The 26,632-nt window shown below is 33.4% G+C and overlaps 1 protein-coding gene across 1 annotated transcript; it reads right to left on the bottom strand.

Moving 5' to 3' along the window:
• Positions 1-896: 896 nt before the first annotated feature.
• LOC118199503 (diacylglycerol lipase-beta-like) lies at positions 897-23,314 on the bottom strand. The gene is made up of 4 exons (XM_035371388.2): positions 23,203-23,314; positions 22,406-22,565; positions 13,431-13,564; positions 897-1,305 (listed from the first exon to the last, which is right to left on the bottom strand). The coding sequence occupies exons 1-3, from the start codon at positions 23,295-23,297 to the stop codon at positions 13,508-13,510; spliced, it is 312 nt and encodes a 103-aa protein (XP_035227279.1). The 5' UTR covers positions 23,298-23,314; the 3' UTR covers positions 897-1,305; positions 13,431-13,507.
• Between the last annotated feature and the right edge of the window lie 3,318 nt (positions 23,315-26,632).

Raw genomic sequence — 26,632 nt, forward strand, 5'->3', positions numbered from 1 at the left:
TTTCTCCCTTAATAACTATCATAGATGCTTACTATCACAAACCATGTACAAAGTCATTTTTTATTAGTCCTTGAAAAATTTAAAGGCCATTATGCAAATGCTTAAACAAAGCTTAATTAATTAAGTGGTGTTGAAAAATATTAAGTTAGAAAATAATTTGGAATTATTAAGCTTTTTTATTTTAAAATACTAAATTCAAATTCTGAATAATACTTCAATATACCTTTCTAGCAAATTAAAAGACAGAAAAATATATTATCAATGTGCAAAGACTTTCTATACCAGTGGTTCTTAATCTGTATTGTACCATACACTCTTTTCATCACTGTTAGATGATCATCCACACCTTTTCAAAACTTAATTAATTAAGTTTTGAAAAGAATACAAGTCAAAAAATAAATTTACATTTATTTAAATTTAGATTATTTTTTAATGTGTTTAATATAATAAATTAGGAAAAGTACAAAAGATATTGATAAATACCAAAACATAATGAAAGTAATTTTTTATGTTCTTAAACTAAAACTAAATAAATAGTTAACACGCAAATAAAAAGCTGGCTGCATTCCCTGCCCTGAAACTATACACGATTTTAAACGTACTCAATAAAATTACCATAACTTTGAAATATGTTCACATTTATAAGAAAAAGTGTGAAGAACACAAATTCAATTTCACTTAATTAAATTACAACCAAAAAAACCAAGTTTAATTAAGTAACATTGAAAAAATAAATGTTTGAAATATTTTACTTCTTCATTTTTAAATATCTCAGTCACGATTAATATAAAGAATATTAATTTATAACACTTTTTCAACAAACTACAATTCCGAAAAATATACTATTAACATGAAAAACTTTCTATGCATATAATTTACAAATACGTTCTAATTTATCGAGAAAGTATGAAGAACACAAATTTAATTTTGATTAATTAACTAATATCAATAACAAGTTTAATTAAATGGTTAAAAAAATATTGGAACACAAATAATGGGAAATTATTTAATTTTTCATTTTTAAAAGTCTGAGTAAACATCCTGACACAACGAGCAGTGATTTATATATAAACTACAAGTTAGAAAAGTATACTTTCAAACTGCAAGGATTTTCTATGCATGGAATTTAAAATGTATTTCATTAATTTACCTTAGTTTCCAAATGTGTTCTGCTTTCTGAAAGAAATTTGAAGACTTCGTATTTGATTTTGTTTTCCAATATTTTGCTGAACCAAGATAACTGTAGAAAATTACAATACTAGTTCCAAAAATAAATATGTAAATCCAAGCACAGACAGTTGTTACCTGAAAATGAAAAGTTAAAGAATATATGTGTATGTGTAAAACATAAAATAAAAAAAAAAAACAAATTTACATATAGATGTTTAAATTCTTAATTTTCAGAGTACATCCTTTTTTCAATAATAGATATTGCGCCATTTTGCATCAACATTTCTCTGAATTGCAAAAGCTCCTGCCAAATCGCTATCCAGAATTCAAAAGAAAAAAAAAAAAAAAAAAAAAAAAAATTCTGAGTTATTGCCTTGCGAGCACTTAGTTTTTCTCGCCTACCTAACTCCTGTTTGCTGCTTCCATTGTTTTAAATGTAACTGCATATATAAAATTGTGGGGGGTGCAGACTGCACACATCATGCTATGTGATGAGCTTTCAAAGAATTATTTTATGTCCTTTAAAAAAATATTATGCTTTAACTATCAAGCTAGTTGTGATTTGCAAGAATTCTAGTGATCTATGCAGCATTTTGTTTGGCCATGATAAAAAAGTGCATTGATGCTTTTACTAACCAAGTAGTCATCCCATATCATCCATAAGTAGTAGCCATCCACAACTAAATAAATCATCATCATCATATATATATATATATATATTGTTGCGTTTTTCTCTGTCACCAGTTGTTACGTTATTTTCTTCCTTCACGTTCGTACGGGGTTCGTGTGGATTTGAAGTGAATAACGAGGACACTTGATGAAATATCGAAACACACTTTATTTACCAATATTAATCAAATAGCTCCAAAATCACTTTTACAGTCGTCGAACTGTTATAACCACGCTGACACTTTCAGCGACACAGCCTTCACACTGTCAGGCAATAACGGTGGAGACAGCTTCACTGCAAAGCACGAGAGTACAGCTCCCGACTCTGCTTGGTCGTTCTCGGAACTCCAGGTACTCTCCAGACTCTCCACGCTACAACTCGCGATGCACTCGACGATACACAAGAGTACAGCTCTCGACTCAGCACAGTCTAAGACAAAACTCGACTAAAAGACTCTCTCGATGCACTCGACGACCAACTCGGTGCTAGACTTCGAGAAACTCGCTCAATGACTATCAGCTCGCTAGACGACGCACACACTAACTGACTGCGGACTAGCAGGGTTTATATAGCTTTCGGCTTGTGTTCGAGAACATTCTGGGCTAAACCGGTAAGAATTCGTTCCAGAAGGTTCTCTATCCGTCCATGGTATACTGCCAGTTTTGTCACCAAATGGGCGATTCCTCGCCAAATGTGGCAACCCTGAATCTGCTTTGTGGGAAAGCCATCTTACCACGCCTGTACATTTCATAACACTGCCCCCTTCCAAGGACTGCACGTCCCGGGCAGTTTTATTTTTATATTTTTAAATATTTTGCTCATCTCATTGATTCAATAAATACTTACGTTTTGTTCTAAAAGCATTTTTGCATTTAAATAAAATTTTTTATTCCAAATAATTTTAAATTAATTTACATTGTGTAGGGGAATTTTTCATATGCATACGAGTATGCTAAATTTGGGGAATTAAATATTTATATTTAATTTAATTTCTTCTTTCGATATGCATATGCATAGCAAGGACGAAACACAATGTCTAAACAGTTGAAAGGAATGTCGTCAAACGGTCGCCAAGTTTAGCGATTTTTGGTCCAGTCCCTGCAATTATGTGTTTGAATAACTGTAATTGATGTTCTGTGTAACTGTAACCACATTCCGTATTCATATGCCTTCCAGTAACTTTGAGAAGATACTAAGGTGGTTTGCTGGGGTTCTACTGCTTAAAGCAGTACTTCCCAGTAACATAAGAGATTTCTCGAACGGCATGATTTTGAGAGGAACTCAGGTACATCCAGAAATAGGAGAAACATCAGGTAGAAGCTAGAAGAGAAAAAGTCTATAAGGAGATCGTGCACGTGTCGCCATCTGGTGGCGGTGGCAGTGGTGAGGGAGAGCTGGGATTTAGTCTGTCAAGAGCCGGGATCAGGAGCTGGCGAATCAGGAGTGAGCTTGGTTCTTGGGAGCAGCAACGCGGACCTGCGAGAAATATCAGTAGCATGGCGGTGATGGGCAGGAGAGATGGATGTAGCAATGATAATTTAAATAACTTTGAGAAGCAGAAAGTACTAGGAATATCAACAAACGGGTGGCCAACTTTGGCGAGATTTGACGATTTCTCTCCATATTGGGCAACAAAATTTAGTCGCCAAAACCTTTGCCAGCTTGGCAATATTTCGCCAAATTAGTGAGATAGCCATTTACTCAATGTTAAGTAGATTTGTTCCTGTATTCTTATTTTTCCGGCAGAGCATCATTTCTCTCAGCTTTGCGTGTTACATTAGGCAGAAAATTGCAACAATTTTACATATAATTTCACTACAATTATCTAGCTATCGACAAAATTCGTAATAATACAGGGTATTTATAAAGTCCTGGACCCATTTTGATGTTTAATAACTCATAAAATAATAAAGATAGATTAAAATTAATAACATAATTGGTTAGATAGACTCAAAAAGTTTCATGACCCTTGTCAATGAACTTCCACGTGTGCCCCCTTCGTCGCACGAGAATATCAAGTAGATATTCAATTTCACGCCAGGTACCGGCAAGCATGTCGGCATCCACAGAGGCTATTGCGGTTGTAATTCTGGCTTTTAGGTCATCAATGTTCAACACTCTCCTCCTGTAAACGTTGTCCTTTACAAATCCCCAAAGGAAAAAGTCCATAACATTGCAATAGTTGGCAAAAACAAAAGAGAGAAAAATGCAATTAATAAGCAGACGATATTTAGAAAAGTACAGATATTTAGACTGGAAAATGAAATTATCTGAAATTAACCACACGCGCAGACGATATTTACAAAAGTAAAGATATTCAAACCTGAAAAGGAAAATATATAAGTTATTCCATCAATAAATGCCATAAGTTTGTTTATATCTTTGTTATTCTATGAGTTATTAAACATCAAAATGGGTCCGGGACTTTATACACACCCTTTATATACTATATACATAATGATTACGTAATATATAGATGGTGTGATACATTATATAACGGGTGGCCATAATTAAACTGACAGTGTTCACAGTGTTCTGCCGCGCGATCTATTTGCGAGAATGACGCCATATTTTGTAGGAAGATTAAACAAGACGGGGGACGAAGGATTCCGCGAAAAAAAATTAGTTCCAAAAGTCACCGCTAGGGGAATATTTGGCCCTGTGTAATAGTGGACCACATATTGCATTCTGTGCACAGTATGCACAACAGCAGAAAGTAACATGTCTGCAGGAATATCCCGTACTGTCCGTGATATATTATCCTTCAACGTAGCCAGGTCCTGGACTACTCCTTGATAGACCTTGGACTTAAGGTAACCCCATAGCCAGAAGTCGCATGGGTAAGATCAGGCGACCGAGGTGGCCATGCAGTTGGAAAGTAGGGGCTAATGACTCTTTCTGTTGTGAATTTCTGTCGTAGCATCTGTTGCACCCGTACAGCAACGTGTGGAGGGGTTCCATCTTGCATTAAAATGATTTCCCCCGGGCATTGTCTTTGCTGAAGTGCCAGAATGGCAAAGCTGTTCAACATGTAGCGATATTTCTCTCCGGTAACAGAACAGGTTTCCGGTCCTGTCGGGGTAATGTTCTCATAGAAGAATGGATCTACGATAAATTCCGCTGTGAACCCACACCAAACAGTTACCTTAGGTGAATGTAAGGGAATTGCTGTGACTGCATGTGGTGATTTGTCATCCCAAGTTCGGCAGTTCTGGGTATTCACAGTTCCATTCAGGTAAAAGTGGGCCTCGTCTCCCCATAAGATCATCCATCACGGCCAAGCATCATCCACCTCCATTCTGGCAAGAAAGGTGAGAGCAAAAGTCAATCGCTTATGGTGTTGGTGTATTTAATTATGGCAAAGCACACGAGAGCTATCTGCCTAAGGGGAGGGATGCCTTCGTGGAGGACTTTCTAAGAGTCAATCGCTTATCATGGTCGGGGTACAGTAACTCCTGTACACGGCTGATCTTGTACGGATAGAAGTTGATAATCTTTCGTAAGGTTTTCCATACTACCGTACTGTAAGGCATATCCATATTCCATAAGGCATATCCATAATAAAAGGTAATTTTATTCCGCATTAATTTGCATTTGTTAACACTCTATTTTCTATTACACAGCGCCAAATATTCCCCTAGCGGTGAATTTTGGAACTAATTTTTTTTTTCGCGGAATCCTTCGTCTCCCGTCTTGTTTAATCTTCCTACAAAATGTGGCGTCATTCTCGCAAATAGATCGCGCTACAGACCACTGTGAGCACTGTCAGTTTAATTATGGCCACCCGGTATATATACATACATAAATACACTTAAGTCCACAGAAGTCCTTATCCCATATTTATTTTTGCAACCGTTGGTCGCAGACTATACTTTCAAGGACAGAAATTTTTTAATTGGCACAAGTAATCATATTGGGGCATTTTTTAAATTAAAAAAAAAAGTTTTGTGAAAATTCTGAAATTTAACTTCAAACAAACTCCTAATCCCTATACTTATGTTTAGGAAAATGTTGTACTCATTATAAAACATAAAAAGGTTGACTTCGATATGATAAAAATTGACTGAGATATTTAATTTCAAAATTTTGAATTTTTGATATTTTACTTTTACAAGAGGAGTCGGTTAATAGACAAATTAAAATAACTAAAGGTTTAATTTTTTTTCCCTTTAAATGCCATTCAATGATATTCTTTTTGTGATTTACTAGTGTCTTTAATTTTCAACTTTGTTTTTGTTTGCCAGAAAAATTGTCACACAAGTAATTTATAAATTTTCAGTCTAAAAATTCATTATTATTCTTATGAAGTTTACTTATTTTAGAATAATGACCGGTAATTGAAAAAAAATCATTAAATTGCAAGTATTTTTCATATTTAATTAATGTAAATAATGTCACAAGTTGACTATGTGCCAATATTGAAGTCTGCTAGTATCTTGTACAACACGAATTCTACAAGATTCTGTGAATACGATCTCCCTTTTGAAAAAAAAAAATATATATATATATACTGACTGATACTTTCCACATTAATCTGCATAGAAATGCTCATCAGTTAATCTATTAACTTCAGAAACTTTTTTTCTGAGCTGATATTTTATTTTCATTTGCATACAAATGCAAACATTTCCCTCTTCAACTTAAGTACAGAACCTAAATACAATCTCAGACTTAAAAATTATCGGAATATTAAACATTTTGGTCAATTTTTATACTGTGGTAATTAACTCTTTTATTTTTTATAGATAGTACAAAATTTTCTTAAACGTAAACATAGGGACCAAACAAATGTATAAAAAGTTAGATAACATAATTTTCCTAAAATTGATTTCTTTAACTTAGAAATTCCAAAACATGAGTATTTGCATCATTTAAAAATATTTTGTAATTGGAAGTAATATGAGTATGATCAACGGTTGCGAAGATAAATGCCAAATAAGAATTTTTTGTAGACACTATGAGTGTGGGCGTATATGCGCGTAGGCTATTCAGAAAGTAACAAGTTTTAGAATTAAGAAAAAAAAAAAAAAAAAAATTCTTTCATTTGGCACATTATTCTGGATTTTTCTACATAATCACCGTATAAATTAAGACACCTATCATAGTGGTACAGGAGCTTGTTAACTCCATAACTCCATCATCATAGAATGTTGCTGCTTGAGACTTCAAACATTCAACCAGAGCTCCGAAATTATGAAATGGTAGATTTTGTGAAGCTTTTCATCGATTTTCTCTACGAGTTCAGCATTAACAATGCTTAGACAGCCACTTCGTGCTGCCTCGTGAAAATTTGTGCGGCCATTTTTAAACATGATGCACCACTGTCTCACTCCAGCTTCACTCATTACGTCGTTTCCATACACCGTACAAAGTTCCTGATAAATTTCAATTGGTCTCAGTTTTTTTCCGAACAAAAAAATCTAACTGATCACACTTCATAACTGGCGGGATTTTCTATTACCATCAACATTTTAAACATTCACAGCGAACAAAGCAGAGACAATACATGCCATCAACGATTACAACCGGATGCGTAAGAATTCAATAGACACTCCGACACCAAGAGAGGGATACTAGCACTATATCTAGCCACGCAGCAGCAAAACATAAGCTACTTTGTGAATAGTCCTCGTATATATATAGATAGCTAATTTTTGGAACCATTTCTTGGAACTTAACTTTTAGACTGCTACGCAAACAACTCTGACCTAAGGCATTAACTAAGCAGACAGTGGATTGGGATTTATTTCTAAAATGTCTTTCCACTGATAAACTGTTCTCCTTTCTTTTCTTCTTGTTTGGTTTATTTGTTTACGGCAAAGCACTCGCTATCTGCCTAAGGGAACGGATGCGTTCATGGAGGACATTCTAAAGGAAACTACCTTACGTTACCCATAGGGTAAAGCACGAAAATGCCATGCTGCAGCCCATTCGCCAAGATTTGAATCCCACAATGAACTATTAGTGTTCAGCGACTTCATCGCTCGGTCGCTGGTGGGCCATTCTTTTTTTAGGGAATTAATACAAATAAATTAAGCAAAGTAAAACCTTATATTGACACGGATATCAAGTGCAATCTTTTTACTTCAAATCTATGCAAATATAAGGCTGACTTTTGTCTAATTTTGAATTTCAACGCTGCATGTCTACTTGCTTTTTTACATAAATATGAACAATTACACTAATGACAGATATTTTCAAATCTCGAAATCCGATAAATATATGTAATATAGAAAGAAATAATTACAAAACATAAATGTGAAGGATACTGAAAATAAAACTTCTGAAAAATATTACACAAATGAAAAAAATCTTGGAATATATATGATTTTTTCCACACAAATTCCACTCTTAACTTCCTAAATTACACTGTGAAATGGACCATTTATTATTCAAATTTTTATTCCACTGTATCCTGAATAATTATCCAATTAGAAAAGACTTGCAAAAAATATATTAATTAACAATTAAAGTTGAAAACTCTAAACATTTTTCTTTTAGATTTTATTAAAAATAGTAGTTATATTTTATAAAACTTACAAAAAACTAATGATTTTATTATATAACTTTTAAATTTACAGATATACCAAAAGTTAGTGAGAATTTTTGAAAAGCTGAAAACTTTTAATATGATTTGATTTAAAATGTTGGCTACAATAATAGCTTTAAAACTGTTTCATTCTTTCTTCTTTTCAGTTTCTTGAATTGATGGGTTTTGTGATTCACTAAAAATCCAAATATTCAAAATATACTAATTCTTTGATTGATAGCGGTTTAAAAAGAAATTGCGTGCACGTTTACTAAGTAAATTTTTCATCACCAATTTTTTGTAAGGACAGAATGAAAAAAAAATGTTCTTCTTTTAAGAAGATATTCAATTAGATTCTGGGGTATTCAAAAATCTTAAAAAGATGTGAAATAAAAATATAGCTACAGTGAAAGCAAGTATTAAAAAGTACTTTATTAAAGAAGAAAGTGCACTTCTATTATGCAATAATTTCAATAAAGTGATGCACACCAAATACAAAACCATTTCTGATTAAATTAAAAAGTTAATTAGACTTCAACTAAAGAATATGATCACTTTTTCCAGTTAAATATGGAATATTTTTAAGAATATATCATCTGTTTTTACATTAATTTATGGATTATTTTATTAATATATTATAAAGGGTTATGTTGCATAGGGTCATATAAGAGTTCTTTATAGTGTAACAATTATTTATTAACAAGTTTAAGTTACACATTACATTTAACTTTAAGAAAATTACAGAGCTAGAGTCTGAAGCAAACTATCAGGTCAAACACTTGGCTTTTACTGAAGTCCTTCTCTGGCTACTCACCAGAGGTCACCCTTGTTGTTACAGTTAATCCAACAGTTTATATTAGCAGTAGTGTTTATATTAAAAGATTGGCTACAATATTTATTTCACTTGCTCAAACCACCAGTTTCACAGATATACAGTAAATTCCCCCAGTTACAGTTCCCTATATATATAAATTAAATTTACTTTTTATGTATATACTGTTTGTTAAAATTTAATATATATATATATTTAAGTTATATAAATCCAGAAGTTACTTATAGCTGAGATATAATACATTTGTTTACATTAAAATCAAATAACAAAGTAATAACAGAAAATTCAATATTCACTTTAATAACATCATGCCACCACTAAAGTACTACTTAAATACCATCATGTTCACCATGATTCAATATTCAACATGATGTACAAGTGTTTCTCTGAGAAAAAGTTTCTTCTATTTTCTTTTCTGAAAGACTTAAACTACATTTCAAAATTTTACATTTCATATAATTCTGGGAAAGATAAGCAGCATTTCAACAAATTTCCCATGCAAAACACACATTGGCACACATTTGTTTTGGGGCATTTGTATTTTGAAATTTATTTCTATGAATCTGGTACTAAATCTGGTACAATACAGACTTCGAATTTTTTTCCTACCATATTACTTGCTCTCTATTTTAAGCCTTGCTTGTTGCAAAATAAATATCATCAAGCTAATTTGTTTCAAATGTGTTATTCATTAACTTACATAATAATTCGGACACTCAAAAGTTTTGCTGAGATGTTTTAGAAATCAATATTTCTTATCATAATTTTTTGTTTTAAACAAAAGTACATGATAAGAATTATCATCTTCATTTGGAAGTTAATAATTGTGTGGCAAAATATATTAACAATCTCATATTTGAAGTAAACATAGCAAGAAGCTACAAATCAAGAAAATTTTCTGGTAAAAATTTAAACATTTTTTTTAGTTTAAATTAATTTTAAAGATGGTAAAAGTATTTGAAATATCCAAAATATTTTTAGTGTAAAGCATTTAACCATTTTCGATGATATTATAATAAGGGAAACCACGTGGAATAGTTCAAAATGCACTACTGAAGTCTGAAACACATTCCAAGACAGCACAAAAGAATCAGAAATTTGTTAGAATTTGAAATTAGAAGTCAAACAAAACCCAAAATATAGTGCTATAAAACTTATGAGGTATTTAGAACAGTTTTCAATTAAACGTAACCATGAAGCTATTAAAAGAGTCTTTAGAGCAAATGGATAGAATGGATGATCAGCAAGAAGGAAATTCTTCGTCAACAAGAAAACAAAGAAAATAGGCCTGGCGTTTGCAGAATCAGTGGTAAGCACGTATGCTATGTTTGTCAAAATTTAATATATCTGAATCCACTGGATGACTTATGGGGCAAAACTGGAATGAAGGCTTGAATATGAAAACTCTAATGCCTATTATTAAACGCTGGGGTGGAGACTTAGGAGTCTGCAGTTGTTTTGCTGCAACTGCGAAGGAAATTTTTCATAAAAAGTAATATTCAACAGTATAAATCTATAAATATTCTTAATGAAAACCTGAAAGCATCTACAAGAAAACTTGGAATGTAAAATATATACAAGTTATTTCAGGATAACGATCCTAAACATGCAACCCTAAATATTCTCTTGTCCTGAAGGTGTCCTGAAATAATCAAAACTCTTCCATATTCTCCAGACTTGAACTCTATCGAACATAGATGGAGTGAGTTGGAGAAAAAACTAAGGAAACACGATATTTTCTCTAAAGTTTTACTAAAAGCAATTCTTATGGAAGAATGGAACGAGGTTGAACATTATTAAACGAGAAAATTAGTGAATCAACGCAAAAGTGCATGAAAAGAATAATTCTAATTATCCAACAAAATACACTCACTTCCAAAAGTTCAGCATGGAGAGGAAAATGCTAATTTTTGGAAGCCAATCAGAATTGAAGAGGATGCAATTCGCTGCAGAGGTAGATGGAAGTATGCAAATATGTTAAGTAACAGCCCATCGCGCTTTCATGTCAAGAAATATGCAAAAAAGGCAGTCTTATAAGAAGCCAGCTTTATGAAGGGTAAAGAAGTTGATTGTAAGTGCTGATAGAAGGTGTTTAAAACTTTCGTACAATTTGTTCTCAAGACATATGCGCTTCTATGACTTCCAGAAGACGAACGGAAGATTCTGAGCGCTAGCGTATTCTGGGGCGCATTGAAGCAGGACAGTCGATCACAGATGTTGCTCTTTTCTTCGGCGTTCATCATTCTGTAATTTCACGTTTATGGAAATAATTCTAATTCCAAACCATACAGACAGTTGTCCGAAGGCCCGTAGCCGGTCTTCCAAGGATCGTGGAAGATCGATATATTGCTATTGTAGCCAAGCGGAATCGCAGAGCGACCTTCACACGTGTGACATCTATGGTTACAGCGTCCATTGGTAAGGCGATATCTGCAGCTACTGTACGCCGAAGATTACATATGAGTGAAATGTACGCCCGGGTGCCTCGAGTTTGTGTTCCTCTATCCGTCCAATCAAGAGAGGCACGATTACAGTGGTGCCGGGAACATGTCAAATGAAATGTATCTGACTGGGGCAATGTCGTGTTTACTAATGAGTCAAGATTTTCTCTGGAGCCAGATGACAAGCGTATAAGGATATGGCATGAACAACGAACACCCAAAACATCACCGAACATCACGCATTCCGAAGTGGCAGGGATTTCATTAGGATACCGCACCGACCTGCACTTCTTTAAACGGGGTTCTTTGACAGCTGTCGGGTATCAAGCCCCTCCCCGGGGCTTGACTCAGGCGAATGCCTGGGAAGTACTGGTTAGGATTTGTACCTAGGCAGTCTCAACCACGGGGGGTTGACTTCACAGGACTAGAGCCCGAGTATTGTACTCAGGTTGGTACAGGCTTGGGATGGACCGTACTGGTACTGTCGTGTCTGTTCCTTCGGGTAGGGTGGAGCTAGATCGGAAATCGTCAACCGAATCCCCGGGGGTTTGGCCTCATTCAGTTCTCGTGGCGGGGACTGACAGAATGGACAGAGCACCCACATCAACGTACGTTTGCCAATGGAGTGGTGCCCGGAGGCAAGGTGCCAGAGTTTTTGCATAGCAACGATTCGTTCTGCCCAAAGCTTTGTAAAAACCGGGCGGGGACTGTGGGGGTTGCGCCGCGAGGATGAGGTCCCTTGGACTATAGATATCTAAACTCTGTATGGGTCCTCTATAATATGACCTGGGTCTGAGATCTATCGTCAAGTGTGTCTGTCAGGTATCGAGATGAAGTCCTAGAACCCATTGTGAGATTGTATGCTGCAGCAGTTGGCCCTACTTTTGTTTTAATAGACGATAACGTACGTCCCCATAGAGCTGACATCATCGATGACTACCTGGAGAGTGAAGGGATTGCGCGTATGGCGTGGTCAGCATATTCGCCCGACTTTAATCCCTTTGAAAATCTTTGGGATGCTCTCGGCCGTGCTGTATCTTTACGTTTCCCACCTCCAGCCACTCTTATTGAGTTGGAAACTGCTCTACAAGAAGAATGGCGATTGCTTAATTCTGCGGTGGTTGACCACCTAATTGAAAGCATGGTCACAACGTGTAAACTTTGTATACAGATGAGGGGGATCACATAACCTATTAATGTCCTTTTTTTTTTTTTTTTTTTTTTTTTTTTTTTCATTTTATGCTGTTTATTTTCACTTTATACATAATTCTGTTTAAGTCTCGAGTATGTCATTATCTGATAACTTACAAAAATTTAGTATTGTTTTCATTTCTGTATATAATTATTGATTTTGTTTTATGCATAAATATATATGCTACTTTCCTGACGAATTTTGTGTCAATCAAAGCAGTATTTGTTGATTTTTTTGCATTTTACATCTTCATGCTTAACTTTCGGAAGTGAGTGTATTTAATGCTCTATTATTTTCATGTTTTTATTTAACTGTTTACTCAAAGTGTCTAAATACTTATTTGAGTCCGTTTTAAAAACAATTATATATATTACCAGAATCATTTTGAAAAATTTAATTCGAAATAAGCAGGCTTTAAAAAAGATGATCAAAAGTATATAAAGAAAAATAAAGGCGTTTCGCTAATATTTAATACCTAGAATTTGCAAATAAAACTGCAAAACACAAGTGTCCAAAAACAAATGTGAACCACTGTAAAACTACACTATTCATAAAATCACTTGGTTGTTACTCATGAACCAAATAGATTAATTTACCTTAATAAAAATTTTCTTTTCGGTACAAAAGTTTTCCATGAAGAGCCAAATTCCAAAGAAAGCTATTGTACAGTCAACTAAAACTGTAATAAGCTTAATGCATAATAGTTTTCAATAAATTTTCGTTTCCCTTCCTGCAAAGCAAAGCAGTTTTGTTAACTATACAGTTACTTAATTTGTATTATAATATACCGAGTTATTCATAATTTCCTTGGGGGTTTTAGAAGACTATAGTAAAAAAAAAATAATAAATAAAATCTGAAAGCTTTCCGATTTACATTACGCCCAAAAGGGCGTTTTTTTAACGTTTTGTGTGTTACCTTTATTTATTAAATACCATGTTCTTCGCACATAAACCATAAAATTCAGTTCAAAAGCAATATCGCGAAATAATTTTAAAATCAGCATATCTTTGGAATTTCTGATATGTAGTGTCACGCGATAGAGAAACTATTCCCCCCCCCGTACAGTATTGCCACTGCTCGCTTTGAAATCGTTGCGTTTGTTAATCAAAACATTCGTTAAAAGTTTTACAAAATATGAAATAGATAATGAAACAGATTCCAAATTTGGGCTTCTACGTCCCCGTACATTATGCAAAATTTGATAGCTTTAGGTACCGTTGTTTTATCACAATGCTAGAAACGTACACACATACATTTACACAGATTCTTCATCATTTAATTCTTTAAATATAATGCAGGGCTCTAATATTTGGTGGCAACAATTTGAAAAGTGAACTGACATTTATCATGAACCAACGCAGAATGCCAAAACGAGATTAATAGTTCTTTTGGCCAAATTGCCCATTTAGACGTAAAAAAAAAAAAAAAAAAAAAAAAAAAAAAAAAAAAACTAAGATGAATAGAACAAAAACGAACATGCACTAAATGCAGAAACAATTCAAGTTTTATTTACAGCCCTTACAGGTGTTCTATGTGCAAACCTTGGTCACACAGCATACATCAATGTGATAGTCCATTTCCTGCCAGACTCTATTCAACATGGTACTATCAAAGGCATTGACAGCACGTGTGTCATCCTTTCACATAGTTCTGCTAAATCACACGGAAAAGAGGGGTAAGAAAACAAGGTCTTTTACATAGCCCTAGAAGAAAAGATCACATGGTGTTAAATCCGGTGAGCATGCGGGCCATGGAAAAATAGATACGTCATCTTTGGAAGCTAACCCTGGGTTGGAGCCAGGCCTTAATTTCTAAAATTAGAAGTGCCATAGCGCTATGGAAGACCGTCAGGAAATAGGATCTAGGGTAAATAAATCAGTAAAATGACTCATAAGATAATTAATTAAAAATAAATTATTCAAATAATTAAATAATTTAATAATTAAAATTATTAATAAAATGTAAGAAGATAAATATAAACATAATAAGTCATTAAATAAATGGTTAATATTTAAATAATAAAATAAAGTACTGGACCTTGACTTGTTTGGCGTTGCGGATGGAATTCAAATTTCACACAAAAACTGAAAAATAGCTCAACTTGTCTCCAGTTGAATTTAAGACCTGAATATAATGTAATATTTCAAGGGCTCATAGAAATAAAGATCATTTCTTTTTCCAGCACACAAATGCAAAACGTTGAAATGGTTAAAGCATGACTAATGAGACTAGAGAGAATGCTATACACAGCAACAGAATATGAAGAAAATTTTAATGGATGATCTCTAAAAATGAAAACAAAAAGAAAGAAGTCCAGTGCTTTGAGAAGAGTCCAACATTCCATCTGACAACGATCTCCTGTCAATATAATCCTAGTTGTCAAGCAGAATGTGATAGGGGAACAAATTTTTCCCAAATCCGAGGGTTAGCTGATAAAAATGCAACAAATGACAACTTTCATTCCCCGTCTTTGATTACATCTTTCTGAAAATTTTGCAAGTGCTTTCCAAGGGAAGACGCTAGGATTGAAATGAAAAATTTACCTGCTGTCATAAATTCACTGTACTTTCATGAAATAAGCTTTTCATATGCGGGTGGAAGCTTTTCTTTCCTTAAAAGTCTCGACCCCCGTCTTAGTGTTTGTTTTCCAAGTAAAGAGAAGCATGCAATCAGAAAGTAGAATTGATTTTTAATATAACTTATATTGTTAAAAATAAAATTTTCGAGATCAGATTTCTGCTGAATTTGAATAATTGTTCGTTCATATAAAAGAAGTGCCGGAGCTTTCTTATTTAGGGCTCCTGCTAGAATTATGATCTATCCCGAAATCTAAGAAGTACCGGAGCCGGGTTCCGGCGCAATTTAAGCTCTGGTTGGAGCTCCAACTTGTTGAAAGATGAAAACATTATCCTCATGTTCATATAATTGTTTTATAATCTATAAGTGATAAGTGACGGAGGACGCGAGCACCACCCCTCTACCATAGCGGTTAATTGGTATAGCGCCACGTCCCCCTTGTCTAGAGCACCCCAAGATGGTATGGGAAAGGGTGAGGGGCCACATGAACCCCCTGACACTAGTCACCGATTTTAAATACAGTGCCATACAAGGGCCTTGGCAGATAGTACATTGCCATACAATAATATTTTGGTTCATACAGCATGTTACAATTGAGGTACATATTACGTATGGTGGCATATTACAAATAAGGTACATAGTACATAATCTTACATATACAAAGACAAATACATTTAAAATATGCATATTACATTGCATTAATTTGATTATGTGCATTGGTATTTCTACGGCCTTCTTAGCATGCCTTCGTAGTGTAGTGGGCGCATATTCCAGAGGTCCGTGGTTCGATTCCCGGCGAAGGCGTTGCTCATTTTTCACCTCTCCTGTTATTAAAAATATCTAATGTCTCTACAGTGGCGCCCGAATTAAAAGGGTGGTGGATGATGATTCTCCACACCCAGGATTTGGCGATTGTGTCCCCTAAAAATACCAGTCGCCCTTTAAAAGGAGAAATATATAAGGTCTTTCTCTTGCCTTCTTGGCATGCCTTCGTAGTGTAGTGATCAGCACGCTGGGCACGTATTACAGAGGTCCGTGGCTCGATTCCCGGCGAAGGCGTTGCTCATTTTTTATCTCTCCTGTTATTAAAAATACCTAATGTTTCTACAGTTCATGTAATTGTGTACGTCGGTAACAATCCCTTCTATAAAAGAATGGCATGTACACATGTGAGGAGAAGATAGTATAGAACACATTAACGTTCAGGGAATCACGACAATATTCCACTACTGCAGGAGGATTTTTTTGGTGACCCAGATGCGGAAGTTGTGCTGGTTTACCTTGCCGAACAAGTGAATTCATCACTAAGGACAAGTGAAGATTCATCACTAAAAGTAATTTTCTTTAGTAGTGAATCATCCGCTTGGACATCGATGCAAAAGTTTATATAAGAAATGCAACCCTCCAAAGTCAGTGTTTCCATCATTTGCAATCGATATGGCTTCATGTGCAGAATTTTGCATACCACTCACCAGAGTGTTGGTTGCGAAATCCTCAATTTACGGCTTGCACGAACGGTTAATTTCATCGGTTTCTCAAAAACATTTTCCATATATCACTTACGGCAAAGAATTTGAACTGGGCTTCCATTCATATTCTTTGCTTACGGTTCTGCAGTCGGACCCGACCGACTACTTCATTGCTTATCACACAAACGTCTAGTTTCTTTTAACTTGTTACCACACATGAATTGTTTTGTCAGTGGGTCCCTGCATAGGTCCCAATTATTTCGTATGAAATGCCCGGTGCACCTACACCACTGATTCCGAATGAGCAAGTTCTAGGACATAAAAAAAGCTTTTTGTTCACCCGTGAAAGCCATTTTGATTCACTTATGGCTTTCAGTCGGATGTGTGCTGCCATCTACTCCAGCTGCTATTATACTTGATTACTCCTGCATTTTTTTAACGTGATTTATTTTTGTATTTTATGCAAGGTTCGTTTTTGCTGTATTCATCTTTTTTTTTTTTTCGCTTATTGCGTTTTGAAAGCGCGGAGGATATTATGAATAATTCGGTGCTAGTATAAACATTAAAAAATTCAAAATTTCAGCAACAAAGAACTTATACATAAATTCAAATTTCTAGCAAACCAGATTTGGTAAGACTATTCACTAGAAAGATCTAACATATAGCAATTACACATATAAACTAACAAACTTAGTATGCAAAATTAAATCATTATAGATAAAAAAATTTCAGCTTTATCTCTCCATTCTAGATAATTTGATAAAATAAAATATCCACTATAAGTTTGATTTTTCTTCATGTTAAACATTCAATTATCTGATTTCTAACAATGTAACTAAAGTGCTATTAAATACGTAGGTAAGTTGAAAAATAATTTTTCCCTGTCGACTGTGGTCAGAGTTGTGTATGAAAGTCAAAAAATAGAATGAGACATTAAAGATATGACATACCTTTATTTTTCCACATAGGTAGCAAGTACATTGAGACATTTGTCATATCGCTTGATAAGCTTCAAAAAGCCCTCCAGGAAATCAGGGGCTTTGCATATGGAAGAAGCGTTGAACGGCTTGTTTCACTTCAGTATTGCTTCCAAAGCGCCTTTCCCCGAGATTTTTCTTCAAAGCCGAAACAGATGGAAGTCGCTTGGTGCGAGATCAGGACTGTATGGCGGATGGTGTAGGCGCTCCCAACCAAGAGTTGCAATATGGTTTTGCGTTGCCCTCGCCGAATGTGGTCTGGCATTGTCATCCAACAGCAGAACGCTAGATGTGAGAAGGCCAGGCCGCTTTTTCCGAATCGCCTCTTTCAATTTCGACAGGGTGTCACAGTAGCGCGTAGCATTGATGGTTCCAACCTCCAAAAAGTCCAGCAACAAAACTCCTTGGGCGTCCCAGAAAACTGTGAGGAGCACTTTAACTGCAGAGGGAGTTGTCTTGAATTTCTTTCGGACAGGTGATGACGGATGTTTCCACTCCATAGATGCGGCCTTCGATTCTGGCGTGAAATGGTGGACCCACGTTTCATCCCCCGTCACAATCCGAAACAGAAAGTCATTGCCATCTTCATGGTAACGCACGAGATGTTCCAGGCTGACCCCCATGCGTTGTTCCTTGTGTGTCGAGGTCAATTGTCGGGGGACCCATCGTGCTGACACTTTTATGTATCGAAGAATGTCGTGGATGATGTTTTGAGCTCGCTCATGTGAGATTCCAAGTTCTTCCGCTACTTCATCGATGGTGATACGCCGGTACGCTCTAATCATGTCATCCACCTTCCTGACATTTGCATCTGTAGTGGCCGTGCGCGTCCGTCCAGCTCTCGGTATGTCCTCCACTTGCTGACGTCCATCACTGAATGTGCGACACCATCTCCGCACCATTTGCTTCGACATCATACCTGGCCCATAGACTTCCACGAGGCGGTTATGAATTTCTGTTCCTGATACTCCACGTGCCCATTCACAGCGGATAACTGCTCTCACTTCCTCCTTTGACCACGAATTCAAAACGCACCTTCTCTCCACCTACCGGGGCTCAAATGAGAGGCTGCTCTCCGCTTTGCGCAGGCACTGCAACAGCGCCATCTGCTTGATTTGCAGCGACCTCTACCCAATGGTGTATCGGTGACTTGCGCGTTTTCCTGCTGTGTCGCGTTTCGCCCATAGCCGTTCAACGCTTCTTCCATATGCAAAGCCCTGATTTTTTCCTGGAGGGCTTTTTGAAGCTTATCAAGCGATATGACAAATATCTCAATGTACTTGGTACCTATGTGGAAAAATAAAGGTATATCATATCTTTACTGTCTCATTCTATTTTTTGACTTTCATACACAACTCTGACCACAGTCGACAGGGAAACTTATTTTTCAGCTTACCCTCGTATATGTATCGGTTAAACAAGAAAGCGAAATTTACTGTTTAATATGAAATCAGGAGTCATTTGTCATACATGATCTGTGCATAAAAATTTGCAATACAAAATTAAAATAATACAGATCAATCTATAACCCACTGTAATTCATATAAATTTAAAAGACAATTGTTATATACAACCTTGTTGGCAAGATGCAGATATCAGTGTATATGAGACTTTCCTTTGAACACTCAGATTGTGAGTTTGGGCCCAACTTGTTAATTACTTTTACCACAGTCGACAGGGAAACTTATTTTTCAGCTTACCCTCGTATATGTATCGGTTAAACAAGAAAGCGAAATTTACTGTTTAATATGAAATCAGGAGTCATTTGTCATAAATGATCTGTGCATAAAAATTTGCAATACAAAATTAAAATAATACAGATCAATCTATAACCCACTGTAATTCATATAAATTTAAAAGACAATTGTTATATACAACCTTGTTGGCAAGATGCAGATATCAGTGCATATAAGACTTTCCTTTGAACACTCAGATTGTGAGTTTGGGCCCAACTTGTTAATTACTTTTATTACTTTATTTTTATTACTTTTACAAGAACTTGTGTCATTATATTTTTATGATTGCAAAAATGTTTCTTCACTTTTATTTAGTGCACACTCTGTATGCATATATTTTATTTTACAAGAAAAATTATTCTAAATGATGACTGTAGTACCAACTGCATTCCACATCAGATGGTGGCACCAGCTAAATTTCTGCATTGCATTTGAGATCAATTTTAGTGAAGGCTCATCTCTTCATTTCAGGGAACAGTGCGAGGGCATGTAATCAAATATTTCATGAAAGATCCTAAGGTGAAATCAAAAGTTTTGAATTAAAATTTATGCAGTTACATGCCAATTGCAGAGTGAAGATCTTCATTCTGATCCTGACGCAGATCTCTACTTTATCATGGATATGCTGAACTCAACAATTTCTATAAACAGAGTAGTCTGCATATATTGGAAAACAATTATAAGCATAACATCATAGATAAAGACAACAATATCAGTGATTTTAATCAACCCCAAGTTGCAGGTGCCTTGAAGGCTGGCTGATCAACTTCAGCAAGTGCTAAACTATCAAAATTTTCCAACAGGCCATTACATGTTTACTTCAGCTCAGTGAAAACAGTAATGTTCCAAGCCAAAGAAGAAAATGCGCACCTGACTATGCTGCATCTTCACTAGAAATCCAATAGCTAAAAATCATATCAAAATTTTAAAAAGTCCATCTACTAATCTGCATAAAAAGAATTCCCTCGTACCAAGGCAAACGAATGTTATGGCAGCAGATACTCTTTTTATGTCCCCTTGTTTTCTACAAGATTTAAAAGATTAAGCTATAGTTTTTAAAATTCTGTTGCAAATTGAGACAGGCAAACTGGAAACCCCTCATCGGGACCATCAGATCATGGTTTCAGCTCTAATCCGCCGCTGAAAATTTATGGGTATATCATAGGTGATGTATAATTACGGCTTCTTGATGTCAAAATCACGATAATGTAAGCAAGTTTGATATGATATAACAGTTTAAAGTGTATACGTATATTTATACAGAATATCTCAGCATTATGGAAGCCTTTATCTTAATTTAAAACTTCAAACATCCTCGTTATCCATTTACACTTTCTTTTCCATAAAATGACACATTTTCAAGGGAGGAAAATGCTACAATGCATAGGTGATAATTGAATGTAGTCAGAGAAACATTCAATTTAATTTATAATGCTTGAATGCCATCACTAACTAAAAACCAACTAGAAATTACTGAGAAAGAATGAATGAATGTTCTATGCAAGCACTTTCGAAATATTCAATGCCAATGTTATCTTTTCATGGTCAATTCTTCATTAAATCGTTACTGAGCAGTATGGCTGATGATAATTACAGCAAAATGCAAGCCAATATATTACTAATAGGATATATAATAACTGTTTCATCATTCAGCACATATGCATTCTTTGATGATATTTTGAAAGAATAAGTAGTTGACTATTTCAGTTTCTAATGATCAACACATATAAATTTGCTCCAAAAATTAATATTTATTAATATCACACAGCCATATTATCACTTTTCCTAAAAGATGATACTTATCTATTTAAAAAAATATTATTTGTTTTTATTACTACTCAACATATATAAGAATTATCCAGGAAACCCTTCATCCAAAATTTCATTGAAATGCTTCATGATCTACAAATTCCCGATTCTTATCTACTTATCCTAATATACACCTGCGTAGTTTGTTATTTATTTACAAATGAAATTTAACTAATTCTTCAAGCATAATTTAATTATTCTAGGTTATTCAAATCACTATAATGTTATAAATAGATTTTTACATTTGTAAACAAAACATATATATATGTTAAAATTCTTTCACATCAAAAGTAATTTGTTTATTAATATAGCTGTAAGATAAAAGAATAATTTCTATCTTCAGTTTTTCAAATTAAAAAAAAAAAAAAAAGACATCATTTTATTGCAATTTTATATACATTACTTTAGCATTAGATGTTTCTTTCAGAGGACCTTATTCACTACCAGAATTTAACAATACACATCTATAGCCATTTTGTTATAAACTGCATTTCTGGCATCTCAAAACCGATTAAATTTATTAGCAATTTTAACATTAATGTCACCACAGAATTTGATTAAAAATTTACATAAAATATTAAGAGGAACACTTATGAATTTCCTTTTACTATGCAGAAATTGCTTACTGCTAATTATCTTCATCAGTTTTATTAATTTTTAAAAGGTATAATGCTTAAGAAATAAAAAAAACTGCTCTTAGAATTGCACTAATAAAAAGGATGATGATACTTCATTGTTCTAACTGAGATTCTGCATTTTTAAAATAAATTTCTATGATTAATATTTGTCAAACTATAAATAAGTTATAGAAGCTGATCATTAGTAAGAAAACGTAGATGTAGGCTTTAAGCTCAAAATATAGTAAATTTACATTTTAAAACACAAATTAGTACAAATAAAAAAAAGGTTTAAATATTTTACATAATAATTAAAATAAAATACTATTAAAGTCTGAAAATTATTCAGAAGAAGATGAGAAATGTGTTTCATTTTTAAACGTACCTCTAGAACAGAACCTCTACTACTCACAAAAGAAATTGCTGCTGACAGACAAGATGTTCCTAAAAGATCCCCAATACAGCTATACATATAATAATCACCAAGTTGAGATTCATGGCAACTGCTACTCTTAAACATCATTATAATTAAGCCAGCAGTTAGCCTATATCAATAAAAAAGTTTTTAATTAATTAGTCATATTTCATATAAGTTTATTAACGATAATCATTTTATAAAAACTACATTGAAAGAAACTGTTATTTATCATTTATAATTATACACAGAATATGATTTCTTTTATCACCTCGCCAGCTTGCATTATCAACTGCACAGAAAACTGATTTTTTTAATCTTACAGTAATCTTTTTATAGTTTTATACTTTTATAGTTTTTCAGTAGAAAAGTATAAGAAAAAGAATTTTCCAATTGTTTTGGGATTTACTTCTGAACAAAAAATATTAAACTTAAGCAATATATTTTAGCATTACTATTCACTTATATTTCAGATTATTGGATGCTGTAAGTTAAGGTTGAAAAAAAGAGACTTAATGTTTATGATACATGAAAGGAAAATAAGTGGATGCAAATGCAAACAAAAAGGATTTTATATTAAAAATATTAAAAGATAAGGACTCATTACTGCATTGCAAACAAAATTATAGTAATTTTATTTCCAGTATGAAACACATTTTAACTGAACACGAAAGAATGTAAGTAATAGCATGGGTCTAAAAAAGCAAATATCCAATAAATTACAAATTATATATATTTAACCATTTTAACAAATAACATTATATTACCATACTAGTCTTAGAAATGCCTCTGCTAAGCATGGTATCATAAGATCATCAGAAGCAATAAGCCATTTTCGGTTCAAAAATACTAATGCTGGCATTCTTTAAATTGATTTCTGCAAAAGAAAAGTATTATTTTAGGCACAATAATAATCTAATCTAACTACTGTCTCAATAATTACTGTTTCTTGAGGGGTAGGAAAGCTATATAAAATAAACTAATACAATCAATAAGTAACATTACTTTAAAATTATGTAACAAAAATAAAACAAGGATCCATTAACATTCTTTAACAAAATTTGATTTAAAATTGGATGAGATTTGCAATATAAGAATTTTTTTTTTAATTCAGTAATGACATTATTGGAGATGCTAAGATATACCTTAGTACAGGGCTGGATTAATCTTCAAGCAATATAAGCACATGCTCAAGGCATTAAGGAAAAGAGGCACCACAAAAAGATCCTTAGGTATTCAACAAAAGTCCCCATTACTGGGTTTACCATGGAATGCATCGTGCAGCTAAACCAAAACCAAGAGAAAGAGAAGAAATGAAGAAAAGGCTGACATAAACAAACATATGTGAGGACACCAAAATATTTAAAGTGCTTAGTGTCTCTAATCCCCCTTCCCTTAGTACCTTCAATAATCATTATTTGGCATGTTGTTTTAAATCAGTAATGCAAGTTTAATTGGAAATGCAGTGAAAAATCTAATAGTCAAAGATATCTTATAGATATTTAACTGTAAAGCTATTTCACATATTTCTGACATCCTTATGAAGATAGAAAGTCCTGATAGCAATGACTCACTCAAAAAATTTATGAGATTTGGTTGATTTATTAAACATTCTTTACCAAATATTGAGAAAGGATACCAGCAAATTATGGGAAGGTGTGCAACTAAATCTCATGAGTGCAGTGATCTAAGTTCTTACTATAGGACTTAAATTATTCAGATGAGCTTTAGTATTTTACTTTACACATTTTGATCTATTTTGTAAACTTAAGATGAAAGAAGAAAACTATAACATATATCTATTAAGAAAAGTTAACTACTCTCCAAATCCTTAAAAAGTGAAATCACTCTTATATTTAAACAGAATATACATCAGTTTTATTTCTAACTGCTAACCTGAAAGAAAAAAAAATTCTGATAGTGTAAGCTTTTTTTCTCCAGTCAAATGCATTTAAAAAATTTTTAATTAAAACACATTTTTGAAAAAGATAATAATTTTATTTTATTACTTAAAGAAAAATTTTTTTAAGAAAGAGATACTAGTAAGAGCCAATTAAAATGAAGATGAGATAAATCTAACTTCTACATAAAAAATTTAGGAACATTAAAACTGATCAAAAGAAGTACACAGCTTTTTAAGTCCTTTACATAAAAAGTTAGAAATTCATATCTACTAAAAAGGAATTTAAGAAATACTAATAATGCAAAGTAATGTAATAATCTTATATACAGTTTTCTCTCTTGTTATGCACTTCAGTGATTGTTGAATAACAAATTAAATTCTGATCTAGTTTTAATCCTTTTATATGCATATCTAGAGCAGTTTTGATGCTTAATATAAAAAGAGACTTGTATACAGTTTCGTTTCTCAATAATCTCACTAAAAAATTAACTAGTCATGCTAACAAACCTGATAATATGAAAAAGATTCTGATAAAAAATTAAATTATCAGTTCTAATAAATTACAGAAATTGACAATAACATATACCGTATTTGACGGCATATAAGACGCACCTTTATTTAGACGGCCACACACAAGGAAAAAGAGTTTCAATAACGTGGTTTCTTTTAGTTCTTACGTTTTGTAAAAGCCAAATAAACAATTATTGAATGCAATTACCTTCACGTATAAGACTGTGTCCTTCACGTATAAGACGCAGGTAACTTTTTCGAGACCAAATTAAGGAAAAAAAGTGCGTCTTATATGCCGTCAAATATGGTAACAGCTTCAATCTTCTGCATAAATCAGACAAAAGAACTAATTCTGTTATTAAAAAAAAAAAAAAAAATCTGAATTATAAAACAATGTTTTTTGGATGAAAAACCAGCTAAAAATTTCATCAAAATCGAGAATCTTTTCTGATTATAAGAACATTAGCAATGTACTTGAAGGAAAACAATATTCAGTACAATTAAGGTTACATTTCTTGAAGGCAGAATATAAACAAAACTACAAATAACATCACCCCATTCCTGCAAAAAAGGTAAAGATCGATAAAAAGTTTGTTATAAAATGAAATATTTATTCATGTTAATTATATCCTTAATTAAAGAAAAATTAGCTATGTTTAAAGAAGTTGCATAATTTTTTAATCGAATCATAGAATACAACTAATTATTTGTACTTCAATTTTTGTAGCTAAAGCTACTCCTGTTTAAGGCACATTCAATTTTTTGAAAATTTTAAAAACTGTTACAAGCAAATAAGATGATTAACTGAATGCAATGATTTAAAAGAAAAATCCTACATAAGATTGGGGCAAGCACTGAAAAGGAAGCTTTCTTTTATAAGTAGTATTTTCATGGATGAATTTGCTTAGAAAAATCTGTCTTCTATTAATTTTACACATGCAGAAAACATGAAAACTCCTTGTAGCCAGTTGTCTGTTAAAAATTAAGCCCTGGATAAATTACCCCTATTTAGTATCCCTGATCTTATATGCACTTTTCATAATATGATATAATTTACCAAATTCTTTAAAAGGCTTAGTACAGTGTTGGGTTAAAATACCTATCCCTACTGTTAAATCCTCTAATTTTATTACATCTTTTAATTCTAAAAGTAAAATAAAATAAATATTCTATATAAACAATATAAAATTTCTATCTAATATATAAAAAAATTCTATATAAACAATTTAAAATTTCTATCTAATCCATTTGGGCATCTCATAGATATTATTTAGCATTATGGATATATCTTACTACAAAATTTAACTTTTATGAAAGACCTAAATCAGTTCCTACTTAATTAATGAAAGGAATCCGAAGAGAATTTTCACTCTTCAGAACTTCACTTTACGAAAAAAAGACTAAAACCAAAATTTTGATTCAGCTTCTTTATGCAGAAAAAAATGACTAATTATATAGAAAGGTAGTTTTTGGAAGATGCTTGGATTACCCACAGAGAGCTATATGGTAGTAAAAAAATACGCCAGTCTTGGGAACCAGGCATATTATCTCCTGCCAAACTTTTCACAATGGGGACAGTACAACAAATTTTAACTTTCAGGCATATAAGGCAGGCACTGAAACTGTTGACAAAGAAATCTTTTAAAAATGACCATAAGATACCAACAACTGACCCTTGTCCTTTCTTTTGTATACCAAAGATCTTGAATCATCCACCACCCACATCTGAAAACTCCATGCACACTCATAACTGCCACCAGGGCTAAAACATGCCACTGACAAAC

The sequence above is a fragment of the Stegodyphus dumicola genome, chromosome 2 (assembly GCF_044657685.1).
Source record: "Stegodyphus dumicola isolate Sdum_Otavi_A_Nest chromosome 2, ASM4465768v1".
Classification (NCBI taxonomy): Eukaryota; Metazoa; Arthropoda; class Arachnida; order Araneae; family Eresidae; genus Stegodyphus; species Stegodyphus dumicola.